Source organism: Oncorhynchus keta, chromosome 34 (assembly GCF_023373465.1).
Source record: "Oncorhynchus keta strain PuntledgeMale-10-30-2019 chromosome 34, Oket_V2, whole genome shotgun sequence".
Taxonomy (NCBI): domain Eukaryota; kingdom Metazoa; phylum Chordata; class Actinopteri; order Salmoniformes; family Salmonidae; genus Oncorhynchus; species Oncorhynchus keta.
The window spans coordinates 66,310,593-66,324,027 of NC_068454.1; the positions used below are offsets into that span (position 1 = coordinate 66,310,593).

General features: G+C 44.9%; 1 protein-coding gene across 4 annotated transcripts in view; it reads right to left on the bottom strand.

Moving 5' to 3' along the window:
• LOC118367629 (triple functional domain protein-like) overlaps positions 1–13,435 on the bottom strand; it is a 146,554-nt gene that overhangs the window by 4,270 nt on the left and 128,849 nt on the right. For 3 of the 4 annotated variants that reach the window (XM_052494470.1, XM_052494471.1, XM_052494472.1), the window contains 14 exons: positions 11,681–11,776; positions 11,055–11,203; positions 10,754–10,820; positions 10,290–10,393; positions 10,120–10,189; positions 9,818–9,907; positions 9,488–9,631; positions 9,238–9,315; positions 8,547–8,738; positions 8,179–8,356; positions 7,093–7,880; positions 5,791–6,038; positions 5,425–5,563; positions 2,183–2,210 (listed from right to left, as the gene is read on the bottom strand). In XM_052494470.1, coding sequence (XP_052350430.1) covers positions 2,183–2,210; positions 5,425–5,563; positions 5,791–6,038; positions 7,093–7,880; positions 8,179–8,356; positions 8,547–8,738; positions 9,238–9,315; positions 9,488–9,631; positions 9,818–9,907; positions 10,120–10,189; positions 10,290–10,393; positions 10,754–10,820; positions 11,055–11,203; positions 11,681–11,776 — 2,371 coding nt within the window. Of the gene's footprint in view, positions 1–2,182; positions 2,211–5,424; positions 5,564–5,790; positions 6,039–7,092; positions 7,881–8,178; positions 8,357–8,546; positions 8,739–9,237; positions 9,316–9,487; positions 9,632–9,817; positions 9,908–10,119; positions 10,190–10,289; positions 10,394–10,753; positions 10,821–11,054; positions 11,204–11,680; positions 11,777–13,435 lie in introns of those variants that run through there. The other variant, XM_052494473.1, reaches the window with a different exon arrangement.

Sequence of the window (13,435 nt, forward strand, 5' to 3'; positions counted from 1 at the left end):
ATAGGTAAATAGCACACCCATTTTCACCTACCTCATTCCCATACTGGTTTTTTTATTATTATTTTTATTTTTTTTATTTACTTTTCTGCTCTTTTGCACACCAATATCTCTACCTGTACATGACCATCTGATCGTTTATCACTCCAGTGTTAATCTGCAAAATTGTATTATTCGCCTACCTCCTCATGCCTTTTGCACACATTGTATATAGACTGCCCATTTTTTTCTACTGTGTTATTGACTTGTTAATTGTTTACTCCATGTGTAACTCTGTGTTGTCTGTTCACACTGCTATGCTTTATCTTGGCCAGGTCGCAGTTGCAAATGAGAACTTGTTCTCAACTAGCCTACCTGGTTAAATAAAGGTGAAATAAAAAAATAAAAAAACATACACCTTAGCCAAATACAATTAAATTAAATTTTTTACAATTCCTGACATTTAATCCTTGTAACAATTCCCTGTTTTAGGTCAGTTAGAATTACCACTTTATTTTAAGAATGTGAAATGTTAGAATAATAGTAGAGAGAATGATTTATTTCAGATTTTATTTCTTTCATCAAGTTTCCAGTGGGTCAGAAGTTTATATACACTCAATTAATATTTGGTAGCATTGCCTTTAAATTGTTTAACTTGGGTCAAACATTTCGGGTAGCTTTCCACAAGCTTCCCAGAATAAATTGGGTGAATTTTGGCCCATTCCTCCTGACAGAGCTGGTGTAATGGAGTCAGGTAAGTAGGCCTCCTTACTCGCACACACCTTTTCAGTTCTGCTCACAAATGTTATAGTATGCTTGGGGTCATTGTCCATTTGGAAGACCCATTTGCGACCAAGCTTTAACTTCCCTACTGATGTCTTGAGATGTTGCTTCAATATATCCACATAATTTTCCTCCCTCATGATGCCATATATTTTGTGAAGTGCACCAGTCCCTCCTGCAGCAAAGCACCCCCACAACATGAGGCTGGCACCCCCGTGCTTCATGGTTGGGATGGTGTTCTTCGGCTTGCACGCCTCCCCCTTTTTCCTCCAAACTTAACGATGGTCATCATGGCCAAACAGTTCTATTTTTGTTTCATCAGACCAGAGGATATTTCGCCAAAAAGTATGTGCAGTTGCAAACCATAGTCTGGCTTTTTTATGGCGGTTTTGGAGCACTGGCTTCTTCCTTGCTGAGTGGCCTTTCAGGTTATGTCGATATATGACTCGTTTTACTGTGGATATAGATACTTTTGTACCTGTTTCCTCCAGCATCTTCACAAGGTCCTTTGCTGTTCTGGGACTGAACTACGTTCATCTCTAGGAGACAGAACACGTCTCCTTCCTGAGCGTTATGACGGCTGCGTGGTCCCATGGTGTTTATACTTACGTACTATTGTTTGTACAGATTAATGTAGTACCTTCAAGCGTTTGAAAATTACTCCCAAGGATGAACCAGACTTGTGGAGGTCCACCATTTTTTTTCTGAGGTCTTGGCTGATTTCTTTTGATTTTCCCATGATGTCAAGCAAAGAGGTACTGAGTTTGAAGGTAGGCCTTGAAATACATCCACAGGTACACCTCCAATTGACTCAAATGATGTCAATTAGCCTATCAGAAGCTTCTAAAGCAATGACATAATTTTCTGGAATTTTCCGAGCTGTTTAAAGGCACAGTCAACTTAGTGTATGTAGACTTCTGACCCACTAGAATTGTGATACAGTGAATTATAAGTGAAATAATCTGTCTGTTAACAATTGTTGGAAATATGATGTGTCATGCACAAAGTAGATGTCCTGACCGACTTGCCAAAACTATAGTTTGTTAACAATACATTTGTGGAGTGGTTGAAAAATAAGTTTTAATGACTCCAACCTAACTGTATGTAAACTTCCTACTTCAACTGTAACTAGCCTAGCGATATACTAGCGTCCTGTCCATTGGGTGTACTTTCTTTTTCAAGCTGCCTCACACTACAGAAACAGGAGACAGGCTCCTTTCCCTACACACTGCTCTGGCTCGGAGGAGGATACTTACATGCAAACTACACAATCCCACATCTGAGCTACCCAATAGACAATAGAAAGCATGCAGTACAATACAATACAAACTTGTCTTATTGAACCCCTACTATGTGAAGAAATAGATGTTATTCATTTACTGTATAGTAAAGCCCAAGCAAAAGCATTTAAATATATACATACCCTCATAGATGTAGTTGGGGTTTAGAAGCTGAAAGAAAAAATATGAACACAAATGTTTCTTCTCCAAATTAGTTTGACCACACATACATTAAATAATTACAACATGAATCCATCAAATTAGGTTAATGTAGAGGGGCTTTAGATCTTACAGCCATACTGAGGTTAATGTAGAGGGGCTTTAGATCTCACAGCCATACTGAGGTTAACGTAGAGGGGCTTTAAGTCTTACAGCCATACTGAGATTAACGTAGAGGGGCTTTAAGTCTTACAGCCAAACTGAGGTTAATGTAGAGGGGCTTTAGATCTCACAGCCATACTGAGGTTAATGTAGAGGGGCTTTAAGTCTTACAGCCATACTGAGGTTAATGTAGAGGGGCTTTAGATCTCACAGCCATACTGAGGTTAATGTAGAGGGGCTTTAAGTCTTACAGCCATACTGAGGTTAATGTAGAGGGGCTTTAGATCTCACAGCCATACTGAGGTTAATGTAGAGGGGCTTTAAGTCTTACAGCCATACTGAGGTTAATGTAGAGGGGCTTTAGATCTCACAGCCATACTGAGGTTAATGTAGAGGGGCTTTAAGTCTTACAGCCATACTGAGGTTAATGTAGAGGGGCTTTAGATCTCACAGCCATACTGAGGTTAATGTAGAGGGGCTTTAAGTCTTACAGCCATACTGAGGTTAATGTAGAGGGGCTTTAGATCTCACAGCCATACTGAGGTTAATGTAGAGGGGCTTTAAGTCTTACAGCCATACTGAGGTTAATGTAGAGGGGCTTTAGATCTCACAGCCATACTGAGGTTAATGTAGAGGGGCTTTAAGTCTTACAGCCATACTGAGGTTAATGTAGAGGGGCTTTAGATCTCACAGCCATACTGAGGTTAATGTAGAGGGGCTTTAAGTCTTACAGCCATACTGAGGTTAATGTAGAGGGGCTTTAGATCTCACAGCCATACTGAGGTTAATGTAGAGGGGCTTTAAGTCTTACAGCCATACTGAGGTTAATGTAGAGGGGCTTTTAGTCTTACAGCCATACTGAGGTTAACGTAGAGGGGCTTTAAGTCTTACAGCCATACTGAGGTTAATGTAGAGGGGCTTTAAGTCTTACAGCCATACTGAGGTTAATGTAGAGGGGCTTTAAGTCTTACAGCCATACTGAGGTTAATGTAGAGGGGCTTTAAGTCTTACAGCCATACTGAGGTTAATGTAGAGGGGCTTTAAGTCTTACAGCCATACTGAGGTTAACGTAGAGGGGCCTTAAGTCTTACAGCCATACTGAGGTTAATGTAGAGGGGCTTTAGATCTCACAGCCATACTGAGGTTAATGTAGAGGGGCTTTAAGACTTACAGCCATACTGAGGTTAACGTTGAGGGGCTTTAAGTCTTACAGCCATACTGAGGTTAATGTAGAGGGGCTTTAGATCTCACAGCCATACTGAGGTTAATGTAGAGGGGCTTTAAGACTTACAGCCATACTGAGGTTAATTTAGAGGGGCTTTAGATCTCACAGCCATACTGAGGTTAATGTAGAGGGGCTTTAGATCTCACAGCCATACTGAGGTTAATGTAGAGGGGCTTTAAGTCTTACAGCCATACTGAGGTTAATTTAGAGGGGCTTTAAGTCTTACAGCCATACTGAGGTTAATGTAGAGGGGCTTTAGATCTCACAGCCATACTGAGGTTAATGTAGAGGGCCTTTAAGTCTTACAGCCATACTGAGGTTAATGTAGAGGGGCTTTAAGTCTTACAGCCATACTGAGGTTAATTTAGAGGGGCTTTAGATCTCACAGCCATACTGAGGTTAATGTAGAGGGGCTTTAAGTCTTACAGCCATACTGAGGTTAATTTAGAGGGGCTTTAAGTCTTACAGCCATACTGAGGTTAATGTAGAGGGGCTTTAGATCTCACAGCCATACTGAGGTTAATGTAGAGGGCCTTTAAGTCTTACAGCCATACTGAGGTTAATGTAGAGAGGCTTTAAGTCTTACAGCTATACTGAGGTTAATACAGAGGGGCTTTAAGTCTTACAGCCATACTGAGGTTAATACAGAGGGGCTTTAAGTCTTACAGCCATACTGAGGTTAATGTAGAGGGGCTTTAAGACTTACAGCCATACTGAGGTTAATGCAGAGGGGCTTTAAGTCTTACAGCCATACTGAGGTTAATGTAGAGGGGCTTTAAGTCTTACAGCCATACTGAGGTTAACGTAGGGGGGCTTTAAGTCTTACAGCCATACTGAGGTTAATTTAGAGGGGCTTTAAGTCTTACAGCCATACTGAGGTTAATACAGAGGGGCTTTAAGTCTGACAGCCATACTGAGGTTAATTTAGAGGGGCTTTAGATCTCACAGCTATACTGAGGTTAATGCAGAGGGGCTTTAAGTCTTACAGCCATACTGAGGTTAATTTAGAGGGGCTTTAGATCTCACAGCCATACTGAGGTTAATGTAGAGGGCCTTTAAGACTTACAGCCATACTGAGGTTAATGTAGAGGGGCTTTAGATCTCACAGCCATACTGAGGTTAATGTAGAGGGGCTTTAAGACTTACAGCCATACTGAGGTTAATGTAGAGGGGCTTTAAGTCTTACAGCCATACTGAGGTTAATGTAGAGGGGCTTTAGATCTCACAGCCATACTGAGGTTAATGTAGAGGGGCTTTAAGTCTTACAGCCATACTGAGGTTAATACAGAGGGGCTTTAAGTCTTACAGCCATACTGAGGTTAATGTAGAGGGGCTTTAAGTCTTACAGCCATACTGAGGTTAATTTAGAGGGGCTTTAAGTCTTACAGCCATACTGAGGTTAACGTAGAGGGGCTTTAAGTCTTACAGCCATACTGAGGTTAACGTAGAGGGGCTTTAAGTCTTACAGCGAAACTGAGGTTAATGTAGAGAGGCTTTAAGTCTTACAGCTATACTGAGGTTAATACAGAGGGGCTTTAAGTCTTACAGCCATACTGAGGTTAATACAGAGGGGCTTTAAGTCTTACAGCCATACTGAGGTTAATGTAGAGGGGCTTTAAGGGGCTGAGGTTAATTTAAGACTTTAACAGCCATACTGAGGTTAATGCAGAGGGGCTTTAAGTCTTACAGCCATACTGAGGTTAACGTAGAGGGGCTTTAAGTCTTACAGCGAAACTGAGGTTAATGTAGAGGGGCTTTAAGTCTTACAGCCATACTGAGGTTAATGTAGAGGGGCTTTAAGTCTTACAGCCATACAGGTGATTATCAAATCAACTCTACCTTTACAGAAACTTTATTAGTCAGACAGTCTTGAGACTTGCGATAGCCGTTTTCTATCTTATTTTCCTTCCTGGTCTCCTTGTCTCTCTTCTCAGACTTTCTCCTGATGCGGAGTGCTGTGTGCCACGAGGATGACTTTCTGCTCCAGACAAGAGAACGAGAAAGAAAGGAGAAAAGAGAGAGAGAAAGAAAAAGGAAGAAAGGAAGAGAAAAGTTTAACTTGTGACTTCTACATCTTTGTCTACCGTTTCACTTTTACGATTGCAGAGCTCATGTTTTGAAAATGGAAATGTCTTTGGGATGATTAAGCTTTTCATTCATTCATTCAAGTTGGTACATGGAGTAGCAGCAGTGTCTGTCTCTTACTTGATGGTTCCTTCGGGGAGGTCGGGGATGATGGTGGAGGTGTGACCCAGTACGTAGCCGGGGATCCAGCCCTCGGCGGCAGGGCCCTGCTCGGTGGCAGCCCGGAACACCAGGAACATGTTCTGCTGATTGGAGGCCAGCATCTGGACCACCTCGCCCTGGGAAACACTGATCTCATCCTCCTTCAGGGCCACGTAGTCCTGGGTCACCAGCATGGTGCTGATGCTGCTGCTGCTACTGCTTTCACTCTGGAGGAGGGGGAGGCAGGGGTGGATGAGAGAGAGAGACAGACAGACAGACAGACACAATTATGTGATAATGACGCTAAAAGACTAAACAAATTCAAATGTTACTGATTTGACAGCACATGAGCATCATGTTGTTCAGCTGTTTATATGCTACAGCTCATACACAAAGAAGGACTAATTTCAAAGCATTCATTACAAAAGGTTCATAAAGTAGAGTGACATCTGATTCCTACATATCTCATAACTAGACCATCTCATTTGTAGAAGCGAAGACAAAGTATCCAGAAGTCAGGAAGACAGAGTAGAGTTAACATGGAGTGGGTGTCTCTCAAAGACATTGAGAGTAGAGTGGAAACAGTTTCAGGAGAGAGAGCCTGAAATAAAGTTTGAAGTGAGGCCAAATGCATTTGGTGCGAGTCAAATGTATTCAGGGGCAAGGCAAGGAGAGAACGGGAACAAGGATGTGTCATCAGTCCCACAGAACCAAGACAGAAACGAAGCAGCAAGAGCAAGAGCTAAGAGAAAACAGGAGAGACGGCAAACGTTTATTTTTACATCAGAGCTCCTCTCCTTGCAGGCAGGTGAAGTCAAATATCAATCTTCCATTATATCAGCATTCATTTGCATTTAACCCAGTAAATGCCTTGATGGTTTTTCAGATCAGACCACAGCCTGAAGCAAAGGGACAGCAAAAACTCAGGTCATGTCTCGAAAATGTTAGAGCCAAGACAGAGCTGAGTGTGTGAAGTTAGGGAAGCAGAGGCAGAGAGTCATACTGGAAACACTTACCAAGGGAGAGGAGAGGACACCAACATACCGTACAGCAAGCTGAGTTACTGCAGCAGTTAGCTGCTGTACCAACCAAAAACACACTGTTAGTAGAGTCTGAAAGACAGCAGGAAGGATGAAAACTCACACAAATAGGTAAGTTAGTGTACTTAGATAGTTTAGTATGCACTTGTGGTTCAGATGACCTAGGAGAACTTCTGGTCAGCCAGTAAGGTTAGTAGGGACTAAGCCGGACAGAAGCCTGGGACTTGAGTAGGGATCTTACCCCGTTGCTCTGCATGGACTGTACGGACTGCTCACTGGTGGAGGAGCATGTGCTCATGCGGTCTATATCCTTGCTGTGGGTAGAGTGGCGGTGGCTGTGGCTCTCCCTGTGGCCCAGGGTCGAGTCTCCACTATCACTGTGGTAGGAGAAGGAGCCAGGCCGGCTAGCTGGGGAGGCTGGGACCACGGTGGACCAGAAAAAGGAGCCTTTCTGGGCTGGGCTGCCCGGGATGAATTCCTCCTTCATGGAACAGGTCAGTGGAGAGACCGTCCCTACCCGAGGCTTAGCAAGATTCAGAGGGGCCACAGCCAGCCGTGGGATGAGAGTCTGAGGGTCCTCACCAGGGTAGCTCTCCTTGAAGCTGCCCTCAGCAACGCCCAAGGACTTGCCATTGCTGTTGCTGCTGGTTCTGCTTTGGGGCCGGGGACCCTCCAGCACTCGCATCTTGGGGACATCTTGGGGCCCCAGGTCCCCCTCTGCATGGTCAGGAGGGCAGGGGGTCTGGGAGGAGGGGGAGGTGGATTGTCGGGACCACATACCTGCTGTTCTGTCCGGGCTGTCAGAGCCCGGAGGGTGGTGGTGGTGGACTGGCTGCGGGATACGCGAGGAGGGCTGGGGGATACGCGAGGGCCGGCGACTCTGGGGGCCACACAGAGAGTTACTCCCAGGGCCAACTGTTGAGCTGCTGCAGCCGCCTCCTGCCAGGCCACTGCTGTTGCTGGGGGCCCCCAGGCCTGGTCCACTTGCACCCACGTGGTTCCTCTGGTACTCTATAGGGGATGTCAGTGCTGGGGGACACAAAGAGAGAGAGAGGCAGAGAGAAAGAGTCACCTCAGTGGTATGAGTACACACTGTCTAGCTATGAAACAAAAATATAAAAACATTCTTGGCATTTTGCATTTCAGTACATCATACTGTAGTCCATATTATTGTGTGCTCTAAACACTTATTTTCTCAGAATGTTGATACATTCTATGGAGCGGATGACTACACAGGGAGACAGATGAAACATTGTAATCATCTGGGAGAAGCTAACATAATATCACTACACAGTTACACAGATGATCCGTGATGTGTCTTTTTTACCATTGAGAAAGTTGCGCTGGCTCTCCAGGATCTGGGTGATCTGGTGGACCCACATCTGGCTGACTCCAGGGTTGGCTGAGTGCATTACGTAGGTCTCCACACCACCACTGGATGACCGGGAGGTCAGGGTGAACTTACAGGGGTCGTCTGTGCTCTCTTCCAGGCCCAGCCAGCTCACCTGGACACACACACAAGATACAGGGGAGAGGAGGGGATGGGAGTGTTTTCAGAATCAGACAACTATTCCAACGATTTTGGCCCTTAGGGCAATTACTATCCTAGTAATGTCCACACCCAAAAAATACATCCACTGTAATATGATCTAAGTGGATTGATTAAGGGAGATGATCACGATCGATGCTCCATACCTTGACACTGTTCTTGAAGAGGTATCCTGGCTGGGAGTAGCCTTTCTTCTTGTCCAGGGGCTCACTGAAGATGACAATCTGTTCGAAGAGGAAGACCCTCCTCTCCTTCATCCTTGTGAGAAGCCCCCCGTCCTGATCTGATACCATGAAGGTATCCTGGAGCAGCAGTCTGCCTTGGGCCACAATCTTGCCCTGAATGGGGGAATACCAATGTATTGCCTGGCTGGTTAAATAAAGGTTTAAGGCCCAATGCAGCCGTTTTATATCCATATCAAATTATTTCTGGGTAAGTACCATCCCACACATGCAAACCTGCTGATTAGAAGGTCCTGTGTAGATTGTATTTTGAATCAGAAAGGAAATAACTCTAATCAAATTTGTTCACACTTTTACTGTCAGTTTGATATAAAAAAAAACAGGCAAAACAGAAAACACAGAGAGAGAGAGAGAGAGAGAGAGAGAGAGAGAGAGAGAGAGAGAGAGAGAGAGAGAGAGAGAGAGAGAGAGAGAGAGAGAGAGAGAGCAAACCTAAGCCCTTCTCCCATTTATCATATGATCCATGTGACTTAACGGTTGAAATCAAATTCAAGTAATCTATTTTGGAAAATTTGTGACCTTCTAAACTGAGCCAGATCGAACTGAAAGACCACATTCTCTATTCCCTGAAGAAGACAAAGCCCGTGAGTCTTACGTCAAAGCCTTGGAGACGCCCAACGTTCATCATGTCGTTGCATCTTTTGGGCACAACACACATGACCTCCACCGCTTTCTGGGAGAAACAGAGAAGATAGAAAACACAATTTTAGAGGGAAAGAAAACATAATCACAGCTTTATAACAACTATAACTTTTAGATAAAAACAAAACCAGACCAATATTAATGCTCGTCCATGTTATTAGGGGTGGAAGGCCATCAAATCAAACCCAGATTGTAGTTCTTACCTCCAGTTCAGTAGTATCTACTGCAGCCTTTTTGGAGAACTTGAGTAAATCCTTCAGTAGGAGCTGGTACTTCATGATGCGCTGCACAGGCTTAATGAGAAGATCAGTGATCTGGAGTCTGTGGCCCAGACGCTGCTTAAACTCCTAAAATATACAGGGAGCCATTAGATTTATTTGCACACAGTAAAAACAAAGGACTGCATAAAAATATAACACAAGGTATGAGAACAGGAAACAATGAGGCTCTTATGATGAAATATGTGCTCCGTTCGAGAGACTGGAATAAACCCACATGCGGGGTATTTGTGGAGGGAGTGTGTGTATTCTTACCTCAAAGTAAGTGTCTATGTACTCAGACACGATGTGCTCTGATTTGGGCTTGTTCTGACAGTACACAATGTACATGTGTAACCGTCGCTCCTAGCAGGAAAACAAGGAAACAAAACAAGGGAAATGGTGAGAAAGTGGTATTATGGTCCTTGGGATGTCCCTACCCCATTTCATTTCACATTTAAATTAGGGGTTATGGTTAAGGTTAGGGTTTAGCACTAACCATGTTATGATGCACAGCACAGTGACATCCACTACTGATGGTATATTTTGGCCAATGAAAACCATCAAATCTCTCTTACTTGTTTGACGAACAGGGGAGCCAGCCTATCAGGGTCCTCCAGGCACTTCTCTAGCTCTCCCAGGAAGAAGCTGTGGCCAATCAGAGAAGAGTATTGTGAGAAATACACTAATATAAAAGTAAATCTAACAATAACGCTAGTGCTGTAGGTAGGTACTATTCTCGTCTTACTCTCTATGCCAGTCGTAGATCTGGTGGATATTCCCAAACACTATCTTGTCTTTTCCCCTCATGTCGTCTGGCACGCCATCCTCCTTCATTTTGCTGATGTAGCCCTGAAGGGGAGATAAGACATTCAGGTGACCACAGGACTATACACAGCACCAAATTCAGCCAATACTATTCCAATGCCCTGTCCACAAACAACCTCTGCCCCTTAGGGCACTTGTGGTGATCTGATCTGATATGTATATGCACTATGTTTAGAGGGCAAGGTGGAGCTGTTACCATATTGCTTATACCTCTTCAGCTCATTTAGATTCATATGGAGAACCTAGGGGTCGTAAGGATTAGGGATTGTTTTGTGGACGGGACCTAGCACTTTGACCAAGTCTAGAACGTGAACAAAGTGTGATGGAGAGGAGTGAGTCAATGATTATGGGCCTACAGTAAAATAAGAAACAAGGTGTTCTCACCTCCACCACTGAACCCAGGTCTCTCACGTAGTCCCTCTCTGTCTCCACCAGCTCCAGTAACACATAGCTGTAGGGGAGAGAGGTGAAGTAAACAATGAGAGGATTGTTTAGCTTGACCACCACAGGACAGTTTTATCTGATGGCTCAGGGCATATTGTAGGCTGTGAGACCCTAGAAATAGAATGACTAGAAAGGACCTTCACCGGTCCACCCATTACGGCCTCATTGGCTTGAATGAGGAGGACCCTTCTAGTCATTCTATTTCTACGTATGAGACGTTGCGAAGTGAAACTGAACTCACTGGCGTCTCTTGAGGAAACCCGACTTGCGCTCGTCCATCTCATCGATGGGGGAGGAGGAGGACAGGAGGGAGTTGTCAGAGGGGTTGAGGGAGGGGCTGCTGCTGTCCCCTTGTTCCACAGAGAGAGAGCTGGGACGGTCCTCCAGGGACTGATAGAGATAGAGAGAGAGAGAGAGAGAGAGAGAGAGAGAGAGAGAGAGAGAGAGAGAGAGAGAGAGAGAGAGAGAGAGAGAGAGAGAGAGAGAGAGAGAGAGAGAGAGAGAGAGAGAGAGGGAGAGAGAGAGAGAGAGAGAGAGAAAGAACGTACTGTATATTCATTGTGCACATGCAGTGAGTAAGCAGAGCTTCTCCATACAATCTCTGTGCTAGCAGAGAGAGCAGTGGTGTTGCTGCTGTGAGGGTGTGACAAAGTTTGGCAGCATTAATGTGCTATGCCAGGTTTTGTGTCTAGAAGCAGTCAGTTGGTGTGGTGACTCAAATGGTTCACAGATGACTGGTGGGCCATGGCACCGTCACACATTCACCCTGGCACCAGACTGGCCTGAGCTGAGCTGGCAGGGCGTGTCTGTGCGTGTGTGTGCGTAACTGACAGCGGTGTGGTAGACAGATGGATAGCTGGGTCTTACCATCTTACTCTTGACCAGCTCCTCGATGGCACTGACCAGCTCAGCCGCACTGGGTGTCTCTGAACTACTGGGTCGGCCCGATAGACGAGAGGCCGCCTGCAAGGGAGGGAGAGAGACAGAGGGACAGTGACAGAGAGAGACAAAGACAGAGACAGACAGTGACATAGAAAGGAAAGAGAGCATGAGAGAGAGAGACAGAGAAAGTAGAGAGAGCGTGAGAGAGAGAGACAGAGAAAGTAGAGAGAGCGTGAGAGAGAGACAGACAAAGGAGAGAGAGCGTGAGAGAGCGAGACAGAGAAAGTAGAGAGAGCGTGAGAGAGAGTGACAGAGAAAGTAGAGAGAGCGTGAGAGAGAGAGACAGAGAAAGTAGAGAGAGCGTGAGAGAGAGTGACAGAGAAAGTAGAGAGAGCGTGAGAGCGAGAGACATAGAAAGTAGAGAGAGCGTGAGACAGAGAGACAGAGAAAGTAAAGAAAGTGTGAGAGCGAGAAAGTGAGACAGAAAGAGAGAGAGGTGTGTATGGTTTAATATTCAAATCAAATCAAATGTTATTTGTCACATGCGTCAAATATAACAGGTGTTACAGTGAAATGCTTACTTACAAGCCCTTAACCGAAAATACAGTTTTAAGTTTTAAAAAATATAAAAAACATTTGGATGGGTGGGTCTTACCATCTTACTCTTTACAGTGATGTTTACAATCTACATTTGATTAATATTTTCAGTAAAGTATTTGTCACTGTATTAAATATGTTTCTACATATTACAGCACATGATGACATCACCGCATCATACATTCATTTCTTAGAGAAGCTCACCATTGACGTGTTTTGACACCGCCCAGCATTCCAAATGGGTGTGGTCTCCCTAATCGGGGCCAAATAAGGGTCTAATGGGGGCCAGGCTAGCATGGAGGATACAGGGGACGAGGTGGGGGTTGGGGTTGGTTGGAGCAAGCTTCTGAGCACTGGCACCACAGTGGAGCATATGACTGAACAATGTACATGTGCTTTTAAATACTCCATTACAACAGGGGTAAACCGGGCAACAGGCCAGTCACAAGCACAGTTAGTCTGGCTAAACAATAGCAACAGGCTAAACAAGGCCAGGTCTTTAAAGGGGTAGTCAGTCAGTTCTAGTCCAACTTCACTAACTACAGCAAATGGAGTATTTGTCACATCCGCAACAATAGTCCTAGAAAAACATAGGGCAGCGAGGGTGAGGAGATAGCATGACAGGATGGATGGGAAGTAAAATAAAGACTGGGCTGGTTGGTTGGGGGAGTGTGACTAGAGCGTAGGCAGTTACATGGAGAGGTACGAGGGTGAGGAGATAGCATGGCAGGATGGATGGGAAGTAAAATAAAGACTGGGCTGGTTGGTTGGGGGAGTGTGACTAGAGCGTAGGCAGTTACATGGAGAGGTACGAGGGTGAGGAGATAGCATGGCAGGATGGATGGGAAGTAAAATAAAGACTGGGCTGGTTGGTTGGGGGAGTGTGACTAGAGCGTAGGCAGTTACATGGAGAGGTACGAGGGTGAGGAGATAGCATGGCAGGATGGATGGGAAGTAAAATAAAGACTGGGCTGGTTGGTTGGGGGAGTGTGACTAGAGCGTAGGCAGTTACATGGAGAGGTACGAGGGTGAGGAGATAGCATGGCAGGATGGATGGGAAGTAAAATAAAGACTGGGTTGGTTGGTTGGGGGAGTGTGACTAGAGCGTAGGCAGTTACATGGAGAGGTACGAGGGTGAGGAGA